This window comes from Monodelphis domestica, chromosome 3, assembly GCF_027887165.1.
Source record: "Monodelphis domestica isolate mMonDom1 chromosome 3, mMonDom1.pri, whole genome shotgun sequence".
NCBI classification, from domain to species: Eukaryota; Metazoa; Chordata; class Mammalia; order Didelphimorphia; family Didelphidae; genus Monodelphis; species Monodelphis domestica.
In genome coordinates this window covers 49609334-49633271 of record NC_077229.1, presented here as the reverse complement: position 1 = coordinate 49633271, position 23938 = coordinate 49609334, and the positions used below count along the sequence as shown (strand labels likewise).

The 23938-nt window shown below is 38.2% G+C and overlaps 1 protein-coding gene across 2 annotated transcripts in view; it reads right to left on the bottom strand.

The window, feature by feature from the left end:
- The window catches only part of AACS (acetoacetyl-CoA synthetase), an 89160-nt gene extending 65809 nt beyond the window's left edge, over nt 1-23351 (bottom strand). Inside the window, exons 1-5 of one of the 2 annotated variants that reach the window (XM_001366660.4) lie at nt 22886-23351; nt 12372-12475; nt 11534-11654; nt 8759-8872; nt 3080-3177 (exon numbers count right to left, since the gene is read on the bottom strand). In XM_001366660.4, the coding sequence (XP_001366697.1) occupies nt 3080-3177; nt 8759-8872; nt 11534-11654; nt 12372-12475; nt 22886-23018 (570 nt within the window). In that variant the 5' untranslated portion in view covers nt 23019-23351. The remainder of the gene's footprint in view (nt 1-3079; nt 3178-8758; nt 8873-11533; nt 11655-12371; nt 12476-22885) is intronic. The other variant, XM_056821904.1, reaches the window with a different exon arrangement.
- Nucleotides 23352-23938: the final 587 nt, after the last annotated feature.

Genomic DNA, 23938 nt, shown 5'->3' with positions numbered 1-23938 from the left:
CAGAAGATTTAGCAGCTTCCACATTAAAGGAGCATAGGGCTTATAATATGATATTCTGGAAGGTGATGGAGCTATGGTTACAACTAACAATAAATAACCTACCTAGCAAAACTGAATATAATCTTTCAGGGGAAAAAATACATTTAATAAAACAGAGGACTTTCAAGTCCCAATGAAAAGACTAGAGCTAAATAGGAAACATGACATTCAAATATAAGACTTAAGAGGAGCATAAAAAAGATAAAACAGGAAAGAATAATCATAAAGCTAATCTGTTAATACATTCCTATGTGGAAAGATCATATATATAAACTCCTAAAAACTATATCATTATTAGGGCAGTTAAAAGGAGATTATATAAATAGAGGGCATGACTATAAGTCAATTATACTAGAATGATCTCCCAAAAAAAATGAAGGAATGAGAAAGAGGGATGTACTGGTTCAAAGAGGGAAAATATATATATATATATATATATATATATATATATATATATATATATAAATCAGGTGTGTATAAAAATACAACTTACCCAACAGGAAAGTAAAAAATAAAGAGAAACAAGAAAAAAAGAGGAAGGAGAGCATGATATAAGAGAGGACAGATTAAGGGAGGCAGTGGTTAGAAGCAAAATAGACTTCTGAGGAGCGACAAGGATAAAAGATAGAGAGAAGAAGAGAGAAGATATAGTCATCGTAATTGTGAATGTGAATGGGATGAGCTCACCCATACAGAAGTAGAGAGCAGAGCAGATTAAAAACCAGAATCCAACAATATGTTGTTTACAAGAGACACACTTGAAACAGAAACATACACATAGAGTTAAAATACAGGATTGGAGCAGAATCTAACATGCTTTAGCTGAAATAAAAAAAAGGCAGATTATAGCAATCATGATCTCAAACAAAGCAAAATCAAAAGAGATACATAAATAAAAGGGATAATCAGGGAAATTATACTTTGCTAAAAGGTATCATAGACAATGAAGTAATATCAAAAAAAATCTTAGGGCAAGTTTCTCTAATAAAGGCCTCATTTCTGAAACATATATTAAATGTAGAACGAAGTCAAATTTATAGAAATAAGAGTTAATCCCCAATTGATAAATGGTCAAACAGGTAATTTTTAGAAAGCTATCCATAACCATATGAAGAAATACTCTAAATCACTACTGACGAAAGAAAGGCAAATTAAAATAACTGTGGTACTAGCTCATATCTATCAGAAATTACAAGTGCTAAAGGGGATGAGAGAAAAATAAGCACACTTATGAACTCTTAGTGGAAAAGCAAACTTGTCCAATCATTCTGGAAAACAATTTGGAAGTCAAAAGGGTTATAAACTGTGCATACCCCTAATCCAGCAATACCACTACTCAGTCAGTGTCCCTAAGAGATCAAAGAAGAAGGAAAAGGACCTAAATATACAAAAATATTTATAGTATCTCTTTTGGGGCTGGCAAAGAAATGAGAATAGAGGAGATGCTCATCAATTGAAGAATGGTTGAACCACATGACTGCAATAGAGTACTACTACTGTACATAAGAAATGATGAGGAGGTGGTGTCAGAATGACATAGCAAGACTGAAGGCATTGAAGGGATAAGAATGGCAAGTAGTAAAGGGAACTGAGTGAACTAGACTGACTCCATCTTGTAATTCTATTCTAAAGCTAACTTAGTTCCCTTCCTATTCAATTAGAGCTCTAGTCCAATTTCTTTCTTGTGAGAAAACATTATTCAATTATGGGAAGTATAAGAAAACTGTTTGCATTATTTGACTGTGGATAGGAAACTGGACCACCTTTAGCTGCTGCTTAGAGACCCTTAACTAAGGACCTAGAATATGCTGGCCAGAAACCCAGTCAGATCCAAAGATTTTTTCTCAAAGGAAAGGAATTTTCTCACAATTGCACATCTCAAGCAACCCATATATCTTATCTGAAAACTAGCCTCATACTGGTTAATCAAATATAGTTTCCTAGCTCCTTTGATTGTTTAGAGAGTTAGGAAAAGTGGGACACCTCTTTTTCTGATTTTAAGGAATTATACCTGTTCCCTCCCCCCTTCCCAAAGGGGTAAGTCCTTAATCTTTCCTCCAATTAGAAATAAGATTACCTAATTTTGTGTCCTGATTAGCTGTTTAATTAACTGGTCTTATTTGCCTGTTTTTAATTAATAAAAACCTGTCTTCCCCTATATTTAGGGCCCAGTTGTTCCAAAACTGTAGAAGGCTACTGGTCCCTATTGTTGGGCAATGGCATGCACTGCTTAATAAATTGCTATGTTCAGGAGTTCAGACCTTTGTTTCCTCAGTTATTTCATCTTCCACCTATCACAAAACCTATATGAACTGATGCAAAGTGGAGTGAGAAGAACTGGGAGATCACTGTGCACAGAAACAGCAATGCTGTAATGATGATCAATGTGAAAGACTTGTCTACTCTGATCAAGACAATAATCCAAGACAATTCCAAAGGACTCAATGAAAAAATGCTATCCATCTCCAGAAAGAACTAATGAACTGAGTACAAAATGAAGTATAATTTTCTTACTTTATTTCTATTGCTTTTTTTAATTGGCTAATATGGAAATAAGTTTTACATGATTCCACATTTATGCTTTCTCAGGGGGTGGGAAAGGAGATGGAAGGAGGAAGAGAATTCAGGAACTCAACATTTAAAAAGAAAAGAATGTTAAAAATCAATAAATTATCAGGGTGGGGGTTAAAAGAGGATAGAGAATAAAAATTTTTCTTTCTTGTTTTCTCTAGCTATTTTTAAACCAGTAATAAGAAAGGTAGGAACTTTCTATGGCCCTTCTACTGCAAAAACAGTCACAGCTCAATAATTACATCCAAGAGTGATCACAGAGAGTTCAAACTCCTCCCCATAATATCATTTTTATATTCCTTCCTGGAATGAATTGAAAAGACCATTAACTTGAAATAAATTACAAGATTTAAACTTGTTTCCCTCTTGATGGCCACAAGGTGTCAATAGAAGCAAAGAGTTGAATTGAACAGGAGTCTTCCCAGTGCAGGAAAGACCTTGCCAAGAAATCGCTATGAGATATGCTTACATTCACTCCAAAGTCAGGGGATGTAGAACTCCAAATAGCCCCGATGCTCGCTGTTGCCAGCATAGCTTCCACTGCATAAACACTGTTTGGCAAATAACCTGAAACAAAGAAATACAGTACACATGACCATAGAATACACTGAAGTAATCTCTGCTGCATGAGAGCAGTTCTTTGGCTACTTTCCCATTCTCTTGTTCTGGCTCAGGTATTTTTCAGGCCAGAAGTGAAAAGCTCTTATTGTTCTTACCCAGAGTAATCTGCCCAGAAGCACAGGTGTGACTGAGACCAGTAAAGAAAAAGTGGCCATGTCAACTCTGAGTATTGCTCACTCTATAGGAAACAAAGGTGAGAAGCAAACCAAGAGTCTTTCCCCCACTAATGAAGGTGCTCAGTAACTACTAGGTAATGATGGAGGAAGCAACACAGAGGCACTAAAAAAAATTCACTTTACATTAGTTCCTATAAGTTTTCCCTATGCTTCTCTGAATTCTTCTCAAGTGTTGTTTCCTATGGCACAGGATTGTTCCATTACATTCACATACAATAATTTGTTAAATCATTTTCTATTCGATGGAGTCACCTATATTTTTACTATCCTGTTTATGGTATATATTCAAGGAAAAACACTATACTAACACTACCTTTATCTGCCCCTCAAAAAGAACCCATCATGGAGGTATATGTATTAAGAATTTGGTATATTACAAAAATGGAATTTTAAACAGCATTTACTTGATTAGTATGCAAAAATTACTTTCAGAGTATGTGCAGTGTATAAGAAGAAATTCATGGTCTAAAGATTAACATGCATTTAAATATAATTTGTTAGAATGTAATTATGTATTAAAAAATATAAGTATGTGGTTATATTGTAAAGAAAATTTATTTTTCACTTGAATTGGATAAGGATAGATGTACAAATGTGATATGCAAATGGTGTATGTGAATAATACAATTGACAAAAATTTGACCAATCCAAAGTCAAATAAGAGCTTGGAAGGAGACTACTGATTATAGAAAATTAAGTGTAGTTACCTCTCCTCTGTTTGTTATAAGGGTAGAGGGGAGAAGCCAGATGAGTTAGGAGTAATAAAGGAGATAATAAGTGAAAAATCAAGTGCAAAATAGATACAACAAATGTTAGATCAGAATATTATTGGTAGAATTTAATCAATTATGTAAACATAGTTTGAGGTATCCATTTGAAAGTTCTGAAGTTACAAGGTCAAAACATGCAAATTACAGTAATCTAAATTGTAAAAAAAAATAGAAAAACAAGGTTACTAGTAATAAAAAAAAGATTTTTTTTCTCATTTCCCAAGCAATATGCACTTACTAGGAGATGAAACCAAGATAAATCACAAGTAGGACACCTTTTAGATAATTGCAAAAGACTTAGAACTTCCTACAAACTTATTAACCCCTTCTTCACAGTAAACAGAAATTTAAAACCTAAGGTGTTAGGTTAACAGTTTCATTAAATTTTGATCCAGTATAAAAAAAATAATACTACAACCAAAGCCAAAAATAAACAGATATTTTTAAATGGCGCATATATATATAAAAGAAAAAATGTATATAAACAATAACTATTGCCTAATAGTTATTGAATAAACGATTTAAATACCCACATAGAAATATTATAGATGAAAGATTATAAATTTATAGAAAAAAACCTAGAATGTGTCTTTACAACAAATGCAAATTGTACAGTAAGCATTTCCAAATCTTTAAACAAAGTAAATTAGTAATTAAAGGATAGAGTATAGTGGCCCACCCCCCAGTTTCTGTCTTACCAGCCAAAAGTGAAATGTTTAATACGAATGTTTTACAGCTAAGAAAAAAATTAAGCATTTTCTTCTACTCTCAGTATAGAAATAACTGGAAGTTTGAAGTCATCATAAATCAAGATAATGTTAGTGAAAACTTCCAACAAAATTATTAACCCTTTTTCTGTATGAATGGGGAAGAAAGGCCAGATAGTTTAAGCATTATCGCTTAATGCTGTAACTCAGAGAAGACGGGGAAATTATTGGAAAGAAAGACTGGTAATCATTAATAAAAAAAGAGGGAAATACTATACTATATACCATACTGCATTTGAAAGGAACATCACTCAACCCAAACCTATCAATTTTTGTAAATTATAACATGGTGGTTGAGGTTTTGCTTTTATTTACACAGGAAATGAACAATCCTGGATCCGCACCCACTCCAACAAGAGAGAGCAGCAGGCAGATGTAGTAGAGGACCCTTGGGAACAATGCAGTTTGGAGAACACAAATGACCACCCCAAGGACCCAAACTACGAAACTTATGACTTAGGGACAAGCCAAAAGAACAGTTCATTTGACAGAATGATCCCTGGATGTGGCAAGCCTCCCCAGGACTGATCAATCTTAACTAAGCCACTCTTCCAAAAAAAATTTACCCAATTTTATATTAATAAGTGGCTGCCTCACCCTTTGTTTTAACCCCAGCCCAACTATTCCTAAGGAGCCCCCATCCATTGCATCTGTAACTGATCATATCATTCCCCTTCTACACCCCCATTTCTTGTCATTCTTCCAGTTCATATTCCCAGTCCCTGGTAGTCAGACCCAAACATCTATAACTCCACTTCCACCTTAGAAAGCAAAAACTGATATCAAGCATTTACTGACTTCAGCTTCGTTTGCCTGATTTAAATAATTTAACGGGCAAATCCTAAGGACTTCTATGGAGCAAAACTCTGGAGGACATAGACCCAAAGCCATAGCTCACTTAAGTTAGACACATAACTCACTCCATATCTGAGGCTCCAAAACCCCTCCTTTTCCATCCCTCCTACTGTAACTGAATATCCTTACAAAACTACTGATGTATGCATTCTCTGAGAAACCTGGGTTAGATGGTTACATATTGACATATTGATTTATTAGCCTATAGGAAACTGTCTAGATTCAATGAAGTAAACCAGATCCACTGTACCACCTTGTAAATTATTACTTTGTCATTGTGTATGTGAAAGGTTACTGAAGCTCTCAGCCTATTTCAGGCTCTCTATAAAACAGAATCCACAATTAATAAACCTTACCATTGATTAGCAATCAGTTTTTTGCTGGTCCTCCTGATCCCAAGTATATTTCTCATCTCCCCCACACCATCCTGAGGACCCTTCAATAATCTGGGTGAGCAGGATTCAACAGCCTCTACAACCCATTGGCTGAAAATTAATTAGGACTAACCCACAAATTCACATTTTTTCCATTGTGAAAGTCCACTAAACTAATACTTAGCTCACAAGTAGGAAGTAAGACACTATCCAAGACACTTGTTTTTAAGTTCAGTCCAGGGAAGGGCTTTTAACATATAGCTAGCTTCTTAATAACTAAAAAATAATAGAAATCAGCTCTTCCTTATGAAATAGATTATATGACTGACAAAAGCAACTCTACACGGAACAATTTTTTTTTTAGCAGAAATAATCTGCTACTATTTCACTGATAAACAGGGTAAATAGCTTCCTTTGAATTTTTTTAGTTAAATCATTTGGTTTCCCTGCTCTGGAAAGGGAATAAATTTAGCAAATATCTCAACACAAGGAATCATTCAATCCCTATAAACCTCGTCCCTCCTCAAAACAAACAGTTTTGAAAGATCTCATTTATAGCAGAGCCAAGGAAAACAAATAGTCAAAGTAGACTATGCTTAACTTAATGTCAGAATTCTCCATGAGCAATGTAGAAAAAATAAGTAATCCAGACACCATAAAAGGCTGAGAAGGAATCTTTTCTTTCTTTCTTTTTCTTCTTTCTTTCCTCTCTTTTTCTTTCTTCCTTTATTTTTTTAAGGACAGGGAAGTTTACAACCACAGAAATCCAGGGTTGTTAAAGATCTAGTCTAATTTCCTTGCTTTAAAGAAAAGTAAATTGAGTCCCAGGGAAGTGGACTTGCACACAAAGAGTCAGTGACAAAGCTGGCTTTAAAAGTGATGTCTCCTGATCGCCTGGGTCGGTCCTCTTACCATCCTACCCTACTACTCTTTACTTCTTATGATGTTTTTCAGGTTCTGAAACAGCCCTATACTCATTTTTAAGTTCCTTCTAGGCTAGTAATGTTCTGTGAAAACCAGGGTCTTAAGCATAAAAGAGACTAACTAGAATGACTCTAAGTATGTCTGGGGCCTGGAAAAAAATTCACTAATAATCAATAAAATAAGACATATTCCTTAAGTGCCACTAGGTGCTGGGCAGTCAATTTACTTCCCTGATACCTGATCAATGTGGAAATCTTTGCCTCTCAGAACACCTTTCTTAACAAACTACATCTAAATGGTGTCTTTAGATATACACACACACACACACCAAAAAAAAAAAAAAAACCTTAATATTTAAAGGACCAAAGTTTCAAGCTCCAGGATCACTGACTTTCCTCCCAGACTTCAAAATGGTTTCTTGTTCTTCTCTAGCACTACAAGTGAAAGTCAAGCATAAAGAAACCATATTCCAAGGACAGAAGGTAGGAAAACAAGCCATAATTTTCATATTTGAGAGATTTTTACACATTTGCTTTCTTAATCAAACAATAAATCAACAGATAAATATTTACTATCCAAACAATCAAAATTATATCACAGAAAGTGGTCTGATTTATAAAGGAAAACACACTAAATAATTATCTGTTCAAAAGTAAAATTCACATTTTTTTGCTTTTGTAGCTCCTGGTGACAGGAATAAATAAATAGGATCCAACAAAGCCTAGATGGATGTCCAATATCTTTCTTGGGTCCTTAGCAATGTAAAGAGAACCCCAATCAATTCCAAATGAGCTTGCACATTAGAATATATGAGATTGGCATGGAACCTCCACTCTCACTCTCTAGACTGGTTTGTATGCTCATCCCAACTTGCCCTGACAACCAGTAGGTCTAGGATACTCAGAAAAGAGTATGCTAAATGACTATAATTCAAACTCTCTCAGGTCTCTGTTACTGACAGAGTTGGGGTTGGGGATAAAGGAATACCCTCCTACTACTTGGCACTATAGCTCCCCAAGTCCCCACTGATGTGCTTCCTATTTATATTCAAGTCACCAATGACACCACACCATTAACTATCAAATACAAAATATATATATACTTATTGATAATGCAAAAGGAAAAATCATTACAAAACAATTACTCAATATTAGACAAATAAATGAACAATTAATACATCAGAGTTCATATATAAACCGGGATCATACTCTTTGACAAACACAAATAGTATCCAGGTGTGAGCGTGGGTATACAATTACAGAAATGTAAGAGGGAGGTACATGATAGGGAAATATACTTTTTGGAGAACCAGAGAACTGGAGTTGAGGTTTTAACTGCTTTAGTCCTTTCAAGAACAATATACACCCTGTGAAATTATCTGAAGCAGATAAAGGCAGGTTAAGTCACAATTACCTTTAACAGGTGCTTTAAAAGTATGATGCTATTTTATAAGAAAATACAGTTCCCTTATACCAGAGAACTACAAAACTAGCTAGTATTGTAAATTTGTAAATGTTAGCAATAATGATTATTTTTAATTTCCCAAAAACTGAAGAGCTGGTTTGTTACTCTTGATTTTGTCTCGTAGCTGCCTAAGTCATGGTCCTTTGCTTCTGAACTTAGTTCAGAAATTCAGTCCCACAACCATATGGGATACTCACCAACCACCCTGTCTCCTACTTTGACTCCAATTTTCCTCATAGCTGCAGCATACAATGCCACTCGTTGTCTTAATTCTCCAAAAGTCATCTTCACAATTTCTTCTTTGCCTTCCCCTAAAAAAAAGAGGTCGTTAATCATTTTTGAACCTGCCAGAGAGAAGTTGGCATATACCAAAGAGATACACACATTCTGTCCTAGCTTTGCAGAGGCTTTGATCATGACTACAGCTACCAGTGTTCTTCTGAAACACAATTAAGAAAAACAACAACTAGGTCTACTACCTTGTTTTAAATAAAAACTATGTTTCAGGGAAGCTGAAGGAAAATGTTAGTCTATCAAATTGTTTATAAGCACTTAGAAAGTTCACTATTGAAATCAGCAATAAATGATTAAAGCAAGGATAAGTAAAACATTTTTCTAAAATGAATTTGTTGTTGTTCAGACATTCAATAGTATTTGATCAACTCTTTATGACTCCATGGCTTCACAAAATGCCAGACCCTTCTATCCTCAACTATCTTTCAAAGTCTGTCCAGGTTCACATTCATTGTTTCTACCCTCCCCTTTTTCTTTTGCCTTCAAATTTTCTCAATATCTGAGTCTTTTCTTTCTTTTTCTTTTTTTAATTAAACTCTTACCTTCCATCTTAGAATCAATACAGTGTGTAGGTTCTAAGGTAGAAGGGTATAGGGGCTAAGCAATGGAGATTAAGTGACTTACCTAGGGTCACACAGCTTGGATGTGTCTGAGCCCACATTGGAACCCAGAATCTCCTCTCTAGGCCAAGCTCTCAATCCATTGAGCCACCTAGCTACCTCCTTCAGGGTCTTTTCCAATAAGTCCTATCTTAAGCATTTTATCCTTTAATGCATCTTTGATGTACATTAAAAGTATGATATATCACTATAGTTGCTTAAATTGAGGCATACAATTCTTCTTGTTTATCAAGGAAATTTGTTGGTCACTTCTCAGTAAAGCATTTGGCAGTGTTTAGCATTTGGCAGCTCTGAATAAATGTTTGTTTCCTTCCTTCCTTTCTCCCTCCTTTCCTTCTCTTCTTTCTTTCCTTCCTTTCCTTCATTCTTTCCTTCTTTCTTTTCTTCCACATTATCAAAACAGATCATCTTCTACTGAATAAAAAATGGTCAGTAGCTTAGAATCTTACAACTCCAAGATATCATGAGGCTCTGGCTGCTGCTTCAAAAAACAGAGTTAATGTTTCATTTCATATTATTTCTGCACCACTCACTGAAGCACGAAGACAACCAACAGTTCATACAGCTTCAATTTATTAGGGGATATGAGAGGCTCACCAGTTCCTCATCCAGGATTATACATGGGAAGGATTAGATCTAAAACATACGTAAGAGCTTAGAATAGAACCCTGCAAGAACCAGCACAGAGCTATGGAGCAAGTAACTCAGACAGAAATGGTACCCAAAGAAAAAACGTAATAAAATGGTCAAACTCAGAGTCATTTAACATTTTCATTCTTAAAAGGAATACATAACACAGATTCTATCTGGCAGGTCTATACATATTCATAAATTGAAAAATGAACCTGGATAGGTAGTAAAGAGGTTTCAATGTTTAAAAAGAAAGCCAAATTCAACAAACTCAAGGTATATGAATACCATATCCAAACCCCACAGTGAGAAAAAACAAATATTTATAAAGTATTGTTGTTGTTATTGTTGTTGTTTAATCCTTTTCAATTATGTCCAAATCTTTGTGACTCTTTTCTGGAGTTTTCCTAGCAGAGATATTGGAGTAGTCTGCCATTTTGTTCTCTAGCTCATCTTACAGATGAGGAAACTGAGGCAAGCAGTGTTAATTGTCCAGTAACATAGTTGCTAAGTATCTGATTCCATATTTGAATTCAGAAAGACAGTCTTCCTGACCTCCAGGCCCAGTATTCTATCCACTGGGCCACTTGAGCCCTAAAGTCAGTCCCCAGGTAAGACGATGGTTGATCTGTTAGCAGTCTGGTGTTACTAGTTCAAGAGCACATCTGGAAAGCACAATAATCATTTCAAAGACCTAGAGGTTTATCAAAAGGGGGGGAAGAGGGGGAAAGGTACCTGAAATGCAAGTTCTTCAAGATTATGAAAAATAATCTTTTTGTTCTCGGAGTCTTACATAAGTCTCAAAGCTGTCCTTTTTACCTATTCTTTTTATTTATGCTCTCAAATGGACTTGCTGTGAAAACGGTAAAACTTGTCTTGCCTGGTCCTCGGAGGCAGAGCTGGGATCAAAGTGGGAAAGTGAAACACTATACCCAAAGGGCTATCAAATTTTTGCATACCCTTTGACCCAGCAATACTACTACTACTGGTTCTATATGCTAAAAAGATAAAAGAAAACCTATGTGTGCAAAAATATTCATAGCAGCTCTTTTTGTGGTGGCAAAGAATTGGAAATTGAGGGGATGTCCTTCAATTAAGGAATGGATGAAGAACTATATCAATGTGATGGAACACCATTGTGCTATAAGAAATGATGAAGGGGATAATTTCAGAAAAACCTGGAAGACTTGCATGAACTAGTGCAAAGTGATGGGCAGAAATAGAATAATAGTCACAATAACAGCAATGATATTGTAACAATAATAAACTGTGAAAAGAGTAACTCCACAATTTCAAAGGACTCATAATGTCTCCGCTAGTGCTCAGCTGTGCTCCACACACAGCAGGTGCTTAATAAATGTTTGTGGTATTGAAATGGCAGTTCAGGCATTTTCAAAAGAGAACTTGGAATCAGGAATGAAGACTCACTTGCTGCATAGAGGGCAATTTTGTCATTTTCCTTATGCTTCAGGAGATTTTCAGCATAATTCAGACGACTGCCTTTGAACCACTCAGGCACATCAGCAATTCCCTTAGAAGTATCAACAACCTAGAGACAATGATAGCATAAATTAAGATATCAGTAAATTAAGAAAATAGTTTTCTAAGCTATACAACTAAAAAGACAGCCAAATCACTGGGCCAAAGTACTCTGAAAGAATTTTTAATTTGTTAAAGCTTTCTAAGAACAATGAAGGCTTGCAATCAAAAGTAAATATTAATGCCATGCATTCTAGGTTTTCTCCATTTCCAACTTCCCAAGGAATAAAAGGTAATCTACAGGCTAAAAAGCTATGCTCTACAATGTCCATGAGAGAACTCTGTGTAATTTTTGCTGAAGTTCTAGTCAATGTTGCAATTCTGTCACAGTATTTTGCTTGCTATTAACTAACCATATCTACAACCAAACAAAACAGATGGAGAAGTGGAGCAGGGGATGAACCTATGATTTTACTAGTGTAAGGAACTCTCAGTGTGTGAATTCCCTTCGCCAATACAGATTAGCAACTTTGCTTCAACATAAAAGTCTCATAAAGGGATCCAGAGTCTAAGTGACTTCATCGTATATCAATCATGTGTCAGAAAAAAAGACTTAAATTCAGGGCTTTTGGACTCCAAAATCAGCTCTCTATTCACAATATTGCACAATAACCAGCAGAATAAGTTGTGAAAAACAGGCCTCCTTTCCTCAAGATCCTTGATATTCCACAATAGAGAAATTTGTTGTTACCTACATTAAGTGTAAAAATCTAGAAATAATACTCACCTCATCATACATACGAGAAAAGACAATTCCACTGAATTTCCAGAATTCTGCCCAGAAATCTGAGTATGACTCTACCGACCACTGATACAATTCATTATAATTGGCTAAAAGTAAAGAAATTTAAATCACTATACAGGTCAGGCTTTGTAGGAATAATTCATCAGTGCAACAGAGCACTTCATTTTTACTGGGAGGCAGTTCATTCAATTTACACTTTTGGAGCATACTAGTTCAATAATAAAGAAATTTATGAACAAAAAGAATCTAAATTGAGATATTCGTGATTGGATGGTCACTATTTGTTGTTATTTAAAAGTGACTGAAAGATTATTCTATTATTTCAGAACTCAACAATTAGTTCTTGGATAACAGTATTCTGTTAGAAGAAAGAAATGGGTAGAATTTAAGCCAAGATGAATATAATTTTTTGCTTAAACCCCTACCTTCAGTCTAAGTATCAATTCTAAGACAGGAGAGTAGCAAAGGCTAGGCAATTGGATTATGTGACTTACCTAGGGTCACACAGCTAGAAGTGTCTTCCCTTTCCCTATCTATAAAATGAATCAACTGCTCACAGCACCAAGGGTATTCAGAAAGATAAAATGAAAGGGCATTCAAAATTGTAAAGTACCACACATACATGTATAGCGCTAATTATTCTTATCCCCCTTCCTCCCTGGTGAGAAAGAAGTTCAGCTGCTTCTAAGGTGCTCAAGGCCAAGACAGAACAGGACCAATCCTCGCTTAAGGAATGAAGGAGGATCTAAAATACATGGGGACAAGATAAAGAACTTGAAATCTTGAAGTCTTTGGTCAATTAGGGCAGGAGACACTCCAAATTGGAATATGCTCTAAGGATTCTCATTCTTGACCAGAAAATACCCACAATTAGTCTTAGAAAAGGAAAAGAGAGAAAGGGATACTCCTAGGCCAATTCCATTCAATCAAATACTTTTTTACCCAAACTGTGTTTTCAGCCCTATACAGCCTAAGGAGTTTCTATGGTCCATACAAAGGAATGTGTATATCCTACTCTGTACTGCATACAATCTTACTGGATAGAAAAAACTAATATCCCATAAACAATACAGAAAAAATTACTCATATACAAATATTACTTCACTATATCTAGGATATCTAATTATAAAATAAAGGAGTAGGTATTCCCTTCAACAGCACAGATGACAACCCCTACAATGTTTATTAAATCTGATTTTGACACCAAAATGAGAGTGATAGCTAATACACTGGATGTCAGGATTTTACATTTTTTTCCTTTTTTTTTTTTAAACCCTCACCTTCCATCTTGAAATCAATACTGTGTATTGCTTCCAAGGCAGAAGAACAGTAAGGGCTAGGCAATGGGGGTTAAGTGACTTGTCCAGGGTCACACAGCTGGGAAGTGTCTGAGTCCATATTTGAACCTAAGACCTCCTGACTCTGGGCCTAGCTCTGGCTCTGGTTCTCAGCCCACTGAGCTATCCAACTTCCTCCCCCTCCCCCCATGTCAGGGTTTTAAAAAATCTTGGAAGAGACAGCTAGGTAGTACAGTGGATAAAGTCCCAAACCTGGAGTTGGAAGGCACTGGGTTCAAATCTGGCCTCAGAAACTTCCTACCTTTGTGACCCTGGACAAGTCACTTAACCCTAATTGTCTAGCCTTAGCTTTTCTTCTGCCTTGGAACCAATACTTAGTAGAGGTTTTGTAGTTTTGTTTTTTAATTATTAAAAATAAAAAGATCTTAATGAGCTAGAATACTGGTTTAAATCAAGGAAATAGATATTTAATGTGAATAAAGTAAAGCCTTATACTCAAACTTCTCGCTGAAAAAGGCCCAGGGAACTGCAAATTCAATGTGTCCAGAATGTGATATGGTAGTCAAGGAACATAATATCATCCTAGGCATAGCACACTTGAAAAATGAAGCAGCCATCCTGACTGCTGTGCTCTGTCCCCACATTAGGAAATGCTACACTTTAGGAAGGACACTGAAAAGAGAGAAATCATCCAGAAAAAAGCCAATCAGGACAGTGATGAGTCTAAAGTTTGTGTCATTCAAGGTCTTAAAAAAAAAACAGCATGAAAAAAAAGAAGCCTCAAGTGTGACATGACAGAGCAGTTTTATGTATCTGAAGGGCTGTACTGTGACGGTGGGATTAGACTTATTCAGTGTGGCACCAGAAGGTTTGAGGGATGGCCAAAGCAAAAACTCAGGAGCAAGAAATAAAGAGTCCTTTGTTTAAGTAACAGTAAGAAGTGGGACAGAGATAGGAAATCCTGGATTCAAATGTGACCTTAGACATTTCCTAGATGTGTGACCCTGGACAACTCACTTAACAACCCCCCCCACCACCACCACCCACCTAGCTTGCCTTGAAATCAATAACAATACTGATTCTAAAATGGAAAGTAAGGGTTTTAGGGGAAAAAAGAAGTAAGGGGGTCTTTTGACTTATCTGTAAAATGAGAGAGAAACAATTTTGGAAAGGTAAGTTGGAGATAGAGAATAAAGAGGTTTTTTTGGTTTGTTTTTTTGTTTTGTTTTTAAACCCTCACCTTCCATCTTGGGTATTGACTCCAAGGCAGAAGAGTAGTAAGGGCTAGGCAATGGGGGTCAAGTGATTTGCCCAGGGTCATACAGCTAGGAAGTATCTTGAGGTCACATTTGAACCCAGGACCTCCGGTCTCTAGGCCTGGCTTTCAATCCACTGAGCCACCCAGATGCCCCCAGAATAAGGAGTTTTAAAAGCCAAAAGGAGGAGTTTATATCGGATCATAGATGCAATAAGAGTCACTGGAATTGAGAGTAGGGAAGTGGCACAGTTAAGAAGTGCACTTAAGGAAAACTACTTTTGTAGTGGCGTGGAGGATAGACTGGAGTGGGAAGAAACTGGAAGCAAAAAGACCAATTAAAAGGATGTTACAACAATGCAAAATGAGGTGATAAGAGCCTGAACTAAGGTGTGGGTGTGTGAGAAGGGGGCAAATCCATTGTGAAAGTGGAAATAATAAGATTTTGCAATTGGCTTTTTTATACATTGAAGGGAGAGTGAGAAGTTGCAGATAACATCAAGGTTTTAACTGAGAAAAAGAAAGAATAGTAGCACTCTCAACACAAATATAAGTTCAAAGAAGGGTGGATTTGGGAGGAAAAAAAACCATTTCTGTTTAGAACAATTTGCACCTGAGATGTCTACCAAACTGTAATGTCTTCTTGCTCCATGAGGGCAGGGACCTATTTTGGCCTTTCTTTGAGTCTCTAGGGCTTAGCACAGTGCCTACCACTTAGTAAACACATGATAAATGCTAGTTGGATGACTGACTGTCCTTCCCATAGTTAACAGTGATTTCCTAACTGCCAGACCCGACAGTTTCTTCTCAGTCCTTTTCCTTCTTGCCCTATCTGCACTCAAGTGCAGATTTTTTTTTCCTTTTTAGACAAGTTTTTATTTGTACATTTTTGTGATACCATACAGAAATCACTGCTGACTCCTTCTCTTACTGAATGCTCTTTTATGGATTTTTGTGACACTTCTCTCTCCTGGTCCCCTCCCTACCTGTCTGATCACTTCTCAGTCTCCTTTGCTGGCACATCCTACATGTATACATTTTTCTAATGGCTACAGTTAACAGTTTGATAGCTTCTGTTTATTTTAACTTTCGGTCTTTATCTTTCCTGAGTTCAGGTTAATAGTACTCCACAAATCCTGCTTTTAAAGAAAATTAGCAGATACCTCAGAAGATGAAGAAAATCATGAAGCATTGCAGGAAGAAGCACTGGGAAACAGATTGTTGCTCTTAATACCTACAGTGAAATTGGAGTCAAAAATCATGGGAGAAAATGTTGGCCTGGTAGTGCACAACAGAGCAATGGTGGATGTGGAAAGTCTTGCAAAACCTACATTAGAGTAAAAAATCAGAGTAGGAACAGAGCTCTGGACAATGAAACAAGTGAGGAAGACTATTTTACATATGGAAAATTCAAACAAAGCCTAACTTGTTAACTCAGAAGGGGCCTGAGGTCAGTTTCAAGAAAACCTGAAAACTTTAGAAAATGCCAATTTGAGATAATCAAAAATGTATTCACAATTATGGAGGAGATTAATTTGTTTTTAAAAAGGATAATATGAAGAATGAAGGCAAATATCAAAAATCCAAAGAGAATGGTTCAAATACATGATAAAATTTGTTTTTGAGAAGAATAGTGTCACATAATGTAATATATAAATCATGATACCAGAATGTTTAAAAGTGATGCATATCTGATTTTAGTAGTATAAATATGTTAATTCAAAATATGTAACAAGTTTTATGAATGTTGTTTCTGCTTTTGCAAACTCCTTGTAATTCATACTTTCAATTTATTAGACCCACTTTGAGTGAAATAATTTGTAAAAAGTTTTAGGCTGAATTTTGTTACAGTTTTAACTATAATGATGTTCATCAATTTAAAATATATATACACACATATATGTATTGTGTATATGTATTTTGTATCTATGTGTGTGTGTATTTTTTTTAATATATATCATAATTCCTGGCCATGGGTAGAGCCCAAGACCCTCTCCTGCCCTTGGTCATCTTCTCTCTCCGTATTCTCATCTGACCCTTCTAATGGGGGAGATAGAATGCAAACAATTATATACTAAAAGATGGGGCAAACAGAAGATAATCTCAGAAGAAAAGAGGTGAGAATGGTCTCCTGCAAAAAAGATTTAAGATATGGAAAGAAGCCTAGAGGCAATGGTGAGAGGGAGAACATTACAGTAAAAAGGAATAGTCAGGAGATGAAATATCATGTGAAGATAGCAAGGAAGCCTGTATATCTGCATCACAGAGGTGTGGAGGGGAATAAAGTATAAAAACAATAACAAGGTAGGAAGGGGGGAAGGGTGAACGGATTTAAATACCAAATTAAGATTTTATATTTGATCCTGGCTGTAAAAGAAAGCCTGGGGGTTTAGTGAATACAAAGATGCTGTAATGGTAAAAATGAAAAGATCTGATCTAGGAGAAAAAAAAACACTATTCATAAGCAAAGGATAAACTATGGGAGTGGAAACACCGAGGAAAAGCAACTGCCTGAATACAGCGGTTGAGGGGACATGACAGAGGAGAGACTCTAAATGAACACTCTAATGCAAATATTATCAACAAAGCAATGGGTTCAAATCAAGAAAACATGTAATGCCCAGTGGATTTACGCGTTGGCTATGGGGGGGTGGGGGGGGAGGAAAAGAAAATGACCTATGTCTTTAATGAATAATGCTTGGAAATGATCAAATAAAATATATTTAAAAAAATGAAAAGATCTGACAACAGACTAGATAAAGGAGTTGAGGATAACACTGAAGATGGCTGGGTGACTGGGAGGATGGTGATGCTCTGGACAATAATACTTAAGTTGGAAAAGGGAAAGGTTTGGGGGTGGGAAACTAAAGAGTTCTGCTTTAGATATGTGAAGTTTTAGATACCTGTAAAACATCTGATTTGAGATGTCCAAAAGGTCTTCAGTGATGTGGAGCTGAAACTCAGAAGAGAGTTTAGGGCTTCATATATAGATCTGGGAGTCATCTACATAGAGATGATAAATAAACTCATGGAAGCTGATAAATTCAATAAGTGAGACAGCATAGAGAAGGAAGAGAAAAATATTCAAGATGGACTCTTGGGTCGACAACAGTTAGCACATTTGCATGAAGATCAGTGAAGGAAACTAAGAAGGCATGGTCAAGCAATTAGAAGGAAAATCCAGAGACAGTAATGTCAGAAACAGAGAATATCTGGGCAACTGCGTATCACAGTGGATGGAGTGCTGGGCCTGGAGTCAGGAAGACTCATCTTCCTGAGTTTAAATCCAGACTCAGACACTTACTAGCTATGTGACCATGGATAAATCACTTAACCCTGCTGACCTCAGGATCTATAAAATGAGCTGGAAAAGGAAATTGCAAATTACTCTAGTAACTCTGCCAATTGAGGTAATGAAGGTAATGAGGTAATGAAGAGTCAGACATGAAACAACAAAAGAAAATATCCAGGAATAGACAGTGTCAAAGATTGCAAAGAGTTCAAGAAGGACAAGGATTAAGAAAAGACCATGAAGATTTGACAGTTAAATGATCACTGGTATCTTGGGAGAAATTATTTTCAATTGAGAAATTAGGTAAGAAGTGAAATTACACAAGGCTTGGAAGTAAGTAAAAAGAAGTAGAGGCACAGAAGTGTATTATATATATATATATATATATATATATATATATATATATATATATATATACACACACACACACACACACACACTTGGCTTTCCCAAAGACATTAGCTGAAAAGATGAGAACAATACAGTTATCAGAAATAGGCAGTCATTCAACTAAATAACTCCTATAAATATTAATATTTAATCAATATCCTTACAATACAGATTCAAAATGACCACAAAGAACAGAAACATGGCAAGACAAGGAAGCTTTCTCAATAAAGGAGCCTTAGCAAGTTTTATTTTGTGATACTTCACAAGGAAAGAAAGGGACTTAGGCTGACGTTTGTACTGTTAACATTTTTATCAATGTACATGGTCAAAAATATGAAAGGGTACTTTTCTTTCTTAAAAAAAAAAACCTATCTTTTATCTTAGAATCAATACTGAGTATCACATCTAAGGCAGAAACAGTAAGCTCTAGGCTAGCGGTTCTCAAACTGTGGTCTAATGACCAAAACACAGGGGTCACCTAAAGCCATCAGAAAAGACATATTTCTGAAGGCTTTAGCCACTGAGAAATCGCGCTACTTTACAGCAAGATCTCGGAAAGAATGGGGACCCTGCTGCCCAGCACATTGTACTAATATTAGTTACCTATCAACAGCCCTCCCCCTATGAGGGGCGATGGAGTTACCCTGTTGCCTGGACTCAGACCAGACTCAGAGACCCAGAGAGAGCACCTGGGCGCTGGCTCCGGAGGGGTTAAGAACAAGTCCTGGAGCAAATAACAGAGCAGAGTAACCCCAGCAAAGTGAAGCCTCAGCTCAAGCTGGAGGGAGATGACAGGAAGAAGAAGGCAGCGTCTGCAGACCCCCTCCCCAGGCAGGACTTACCTCCCACCCCAGGGCTCAGGCTGCCTCCTGCTGGATTAATATTTCTCAACATATAGTTAAATATTATTTTTGTGATTAATAGCTATGTTTAAATTATGTTTGATTTGTAGCAATGAAAATACATAATGCATATCAGGTATTTACATTCTGAATCACAACTGTAGCAAAATTACAGTTTTGAAGTAGCCACCAAAATAAATTTTGGTTTGGGGTCACTGCAACATGAGGAACTGTTTTGCGGAGTCCTGGCATTAGAAAGGTTGAGAACCACTGCTCTAGGCAAATAGGGTTAAGTGACATGCCCAGGGTCGTACAACTAGGTAAAGGGACACTTCTCAAAGGAAGAAATATAAACTACCAACAACCATATAAAAAATACTCCAAATCACTAATAATTACAAAACTGGAAATTAAAGCAAACATGAGGTTCCAACTCACACTCCTATGATTAGCAAAGATGACAAAAGAGAAAATTTTAAAATGTTGGTAGGGCTAGGAGAAAACAGGCTCAATCCGACACTGTTTCTTCAGCTAAGAACTGGTCCAACCTTTACAAAAAAGCAATTTAGAACTATACCCCAAAAGTTACTAAAGTAGATATACCTTTTGACCCAGCTATAACACTCACACCTATCCCCTAAAGAGATCAAAGAAGGAGGAAAAGGACATATATACTAAAGGAGAATGTATGACAGCTCTTTTCATAGTAGCCCCAGTGCCCTAGGAGAGGAAGGCAAGAGCAATAATAGAGAGCAAAGAGGCTAAAATGGGGGGGAAAGGGGGGAAGGCCTCTGGAATGAACAGTGAACAGATGTTGCACTAAAACTTCATTTCCTAGATAATTTCAAACAGAATATTTGGCCCAGGGGTAAGCACAGAATAGGTTCTGGTTCTCTAGTTCTAAAAAGACAAAATTCAGATAGTACAGGACCTAGAATAGTCTAGATCAGTGGTATCAAACACCCAGGAAATATCCAACCTTGCCCCTACTTCTGAGTGGGGCCAGAACCAGATGAAAATATAATTGGGAAATATTTAACAAAATAAATATACAATAAAATATAGATATTACATTTTAAAGCCAAATCCATATGCAGTCCTCAAGGATCCCTCTGCACAGATTAGCGGTCCCTCTTTTCTATTTGATTTTTCTAATATTATGAGTTTCCATTGTGTGGAAGAGTGATGTCGGACTTGCAAGGTCATATATTGATTTAGAAGGCCACAAATTAACTGTCTACTTTGTATTATATTTTTATTTAGTTGTTAATTGTCTCACAATAATATTTTGATCCAGATTGGACAGTACTTAGGAGTTTTGTTGACTTTGAGCTGGCTCAATGGGAGTATAAGGGCAATTTGCTCTGAGAGAAGTAACTCTCCTAATAAGTCTGATGTTCTCAGATCCCTTCCAGGTCTGGGATTCTAGGGCCCAAGTTCCAACTCCATCCATTTGCATAGCCTAATCCAATCCCAATCCTACAGAATGATTGGGAAAGTACTTTGTCTAGGGAACCCAAAAGAGCCCTAAATTGGAAATCTGATACTCAAGTTGGAATCTTCGTTCTGCTATTTTACCTGCATGACCCTAGACAACTTCTCATCCCCTCAAGGAACAGTTTTTAACTCTGAAAACAAAAGGATTCTCTCCCAACTATAGATCCCATGGTCCCTTTGGACCCCAAATTTAATAAAGTAGAAAAAGTAGAATGCTGAAAAATAAGAGGCTAGACTGAAAGGGCTCCAAAGACCCTTCTGGCTCTGACAATCTATATTCTAATTCTAAGGTCTTTTCAAGCTCTTAAGGATTCTAGGTCCAAAATAACAGCAAAGTCTGAATAAGTAATATTCATAGAATTTCAAAGGATTGGGGACCAACCAACACATTACAGAGAAAATTGAGGCTTAGAGTGCTTCTCCAACATATAGTCTACACACAAGCCCCTGCCACCTCCTCTCAGGCCAACCACCCAGTTGTGGACTGTGGTCCCTCTAAGGCACATGTCACACATTCATAGTCTCCACTCACCAAGGGCAGGTGCTCAGAAAATGGTCCCTCTAACAGAGGGTAAAAACCTTGGTGGATTGAGAGCCAAGTCTAGAGATGGAAGGTCCTGGGTTCAAATATAGCTGTAAGTCACTTAACCCCTCCCCCCCCCCCAGTGCCTAGCCTTTATTTCTCCTCTGCTTTGGAATCAATACACAGTATTGATACTAATATGGAAGGGTTTAAAAAAAGAGAGAGAAGAGACAGGCACAGAGTGTTTTTCCCCAGCCCCATGGAATAAATATAAGCCTCACTCCTCCCAGGGATCCACCCTTCTAAAGAGGGTGGAACAGGCACTTTCCAGTCTTTCATCCTTCAATCTGGAGCCTTCATTCTCCAAGAATTAGGGGACAGGGAGGGAAGAAACCAAAGCTTGAGGGCTCCTTATATCTGCTGGCACCCTTCCTGCTCCATCCCCAGGCATGCTCCCTCCATCCCCATCACTTATTCCTCATCAGTCAAGAGAAGCTGAGAGATGGAACTATTTTCATTCAAACTTCCAGGGCCCCTTAACAGGCCATCATCTCCAACACTGACAGTGCTGACAAAGGAGGGAAGCTGAGGTATAGGCATGCTCACAGGAACTCTCACCAAGTGCTGGGAAGGAGAAAGGAGTGTCAATCCCTGACACTTAATAATAGTGCCCAGAAGACAAATACAGTAGCCTTAGGCCACTTTGTTCATCCATGAACTTCCTCCCTCCAAATCTGAGAGGATCAACATTAGGGACACAAATTCTCATCCTGGGACAAATGTTTCCAGTCTTGGGGCACCTTCCTGTCTCTGGTTCCTGCCTCCAAGTTCTGCTCACATTGAGCTGACAAGTGGGGAAACTAATACATAGAAACAGTGTTTTCCAAACATACCCTCTTCTCTGGTTCTTCCCTCTCTACAGAGAGTAAAGATTCTACACTTATACTCCTCTCTCACTGACATAAGGGTAAACTGAGGCAAACAGGGGCAGGCTTCTTTGCCCACACACCTCCCCTGTGGGCTGGCAAAGATTAAACTAAGGCACAGAGGGATAAGATTCTCACTATACTCCTCTCCCTCGGCTGACAGGAGGGTAAACTGAGGCAGGGGTAGGATTCTATACCTACATCCCTCTCCTGAGGACTAGCAGAAGGGTAAACTGAAGAACGAAGGGTGTGGATTCTATACTCATCCCTCTCCCTCATACTAAAAAAAGGTAAACTGAGGCATAAAGGAGGAAGGGTCCACATTTAAACTCACTCTCATGCTGACAAGAGGATAGTGAAGCACGGGAGCAGGGTTCTCCACCTCAGCCCCACCCCCTCACGCTGAGGAAGGTAACCTGAGGCCCGCCCCCGCCCGTTCCTCCCCTCCTTGTCGCCCTGGCCCGGCCCCTCACCCAGCACGGGCCCGCGGCCGCAGCGCACAGCCGCCCGGAAGCGATCCATCTGCGCGTTCCTCTTGCCGTCGGGCTCCCACATCACCTGCGCCTCCATGATCTCCTCATGGCCGGCCCGTGCCTCCTTGGACATGGCTACGGCTCCGGGGCCCGGCCCGTGGGCCGGGGCGCCGACGGCCGGGGTCGCGCGCCCTCACTCCCCTCCCTCCCTCACGCCCCCTTACAGACGGAGACAGAGCTGGGTGCGCGTGCCCGCCTGCGTGCGCGTGCTCCGGACCGGACCCCCGCCGACCCCCCTTCCGGATCTCCGCCGCAGCTGCGGCGGTAGAGGTGGAAGCTGAGAGCGCTGAAGTTGCGCACGAGGACAACAGGAGAGGCGCGATCCCGAAGATCGCTCGACAGCTGAATGAGCCGGCTCCTTCCACCGCCCCACTCAAAGCGACCCCCTCCGCCCCGCCCCCGGGAGCCTCTGGCTCCGCCCCCTAGGGTATTGGCCCCACCTAAAGGTTTGTGATAAATGTAATCTTCCGCCACCTGAGGGAAAGAGAAAAAAGTACCCTATGCGTCACGTCACGCCCCGCCCTGCCATGCCACGCCCCAAGAGGCGGAATGAATGACGGTACTCTGCCTAAACCGGCTTGCTTGTTTCCCTGCCTGCCAGTCAGCCCGCTTGCCTACGGGCCAACGAGGTAACAGCATCCATCCACCTGTTTCCTTCCAAGACCTGGAAGAGAGGGAGCCCAAGGACTCTGGTTCAAATCTCCACTGGGCCCGTACTGTTCTAGCTTCCCAGAGAAAAATAATAATTCCCATTTCTAGAGCACCTTCTAAAGTTAAAAAGACAGTTCCGCTTACAAAGTGGGTTAGCCTTTATTAATAACAGCCAGTTTTTACACAGTGCTTTCAGGTTTGCAAAGCGATTTACAAGTATTATCCCCTTTGGTCATTGAAGACCTGGATGCAAATCTCCACTCTGCAAACACACTATGTGATGACCACAAGCAGATCTCATAACCTCCATCTGCCTCAATTTCTTCTGCAAACAGGATAATA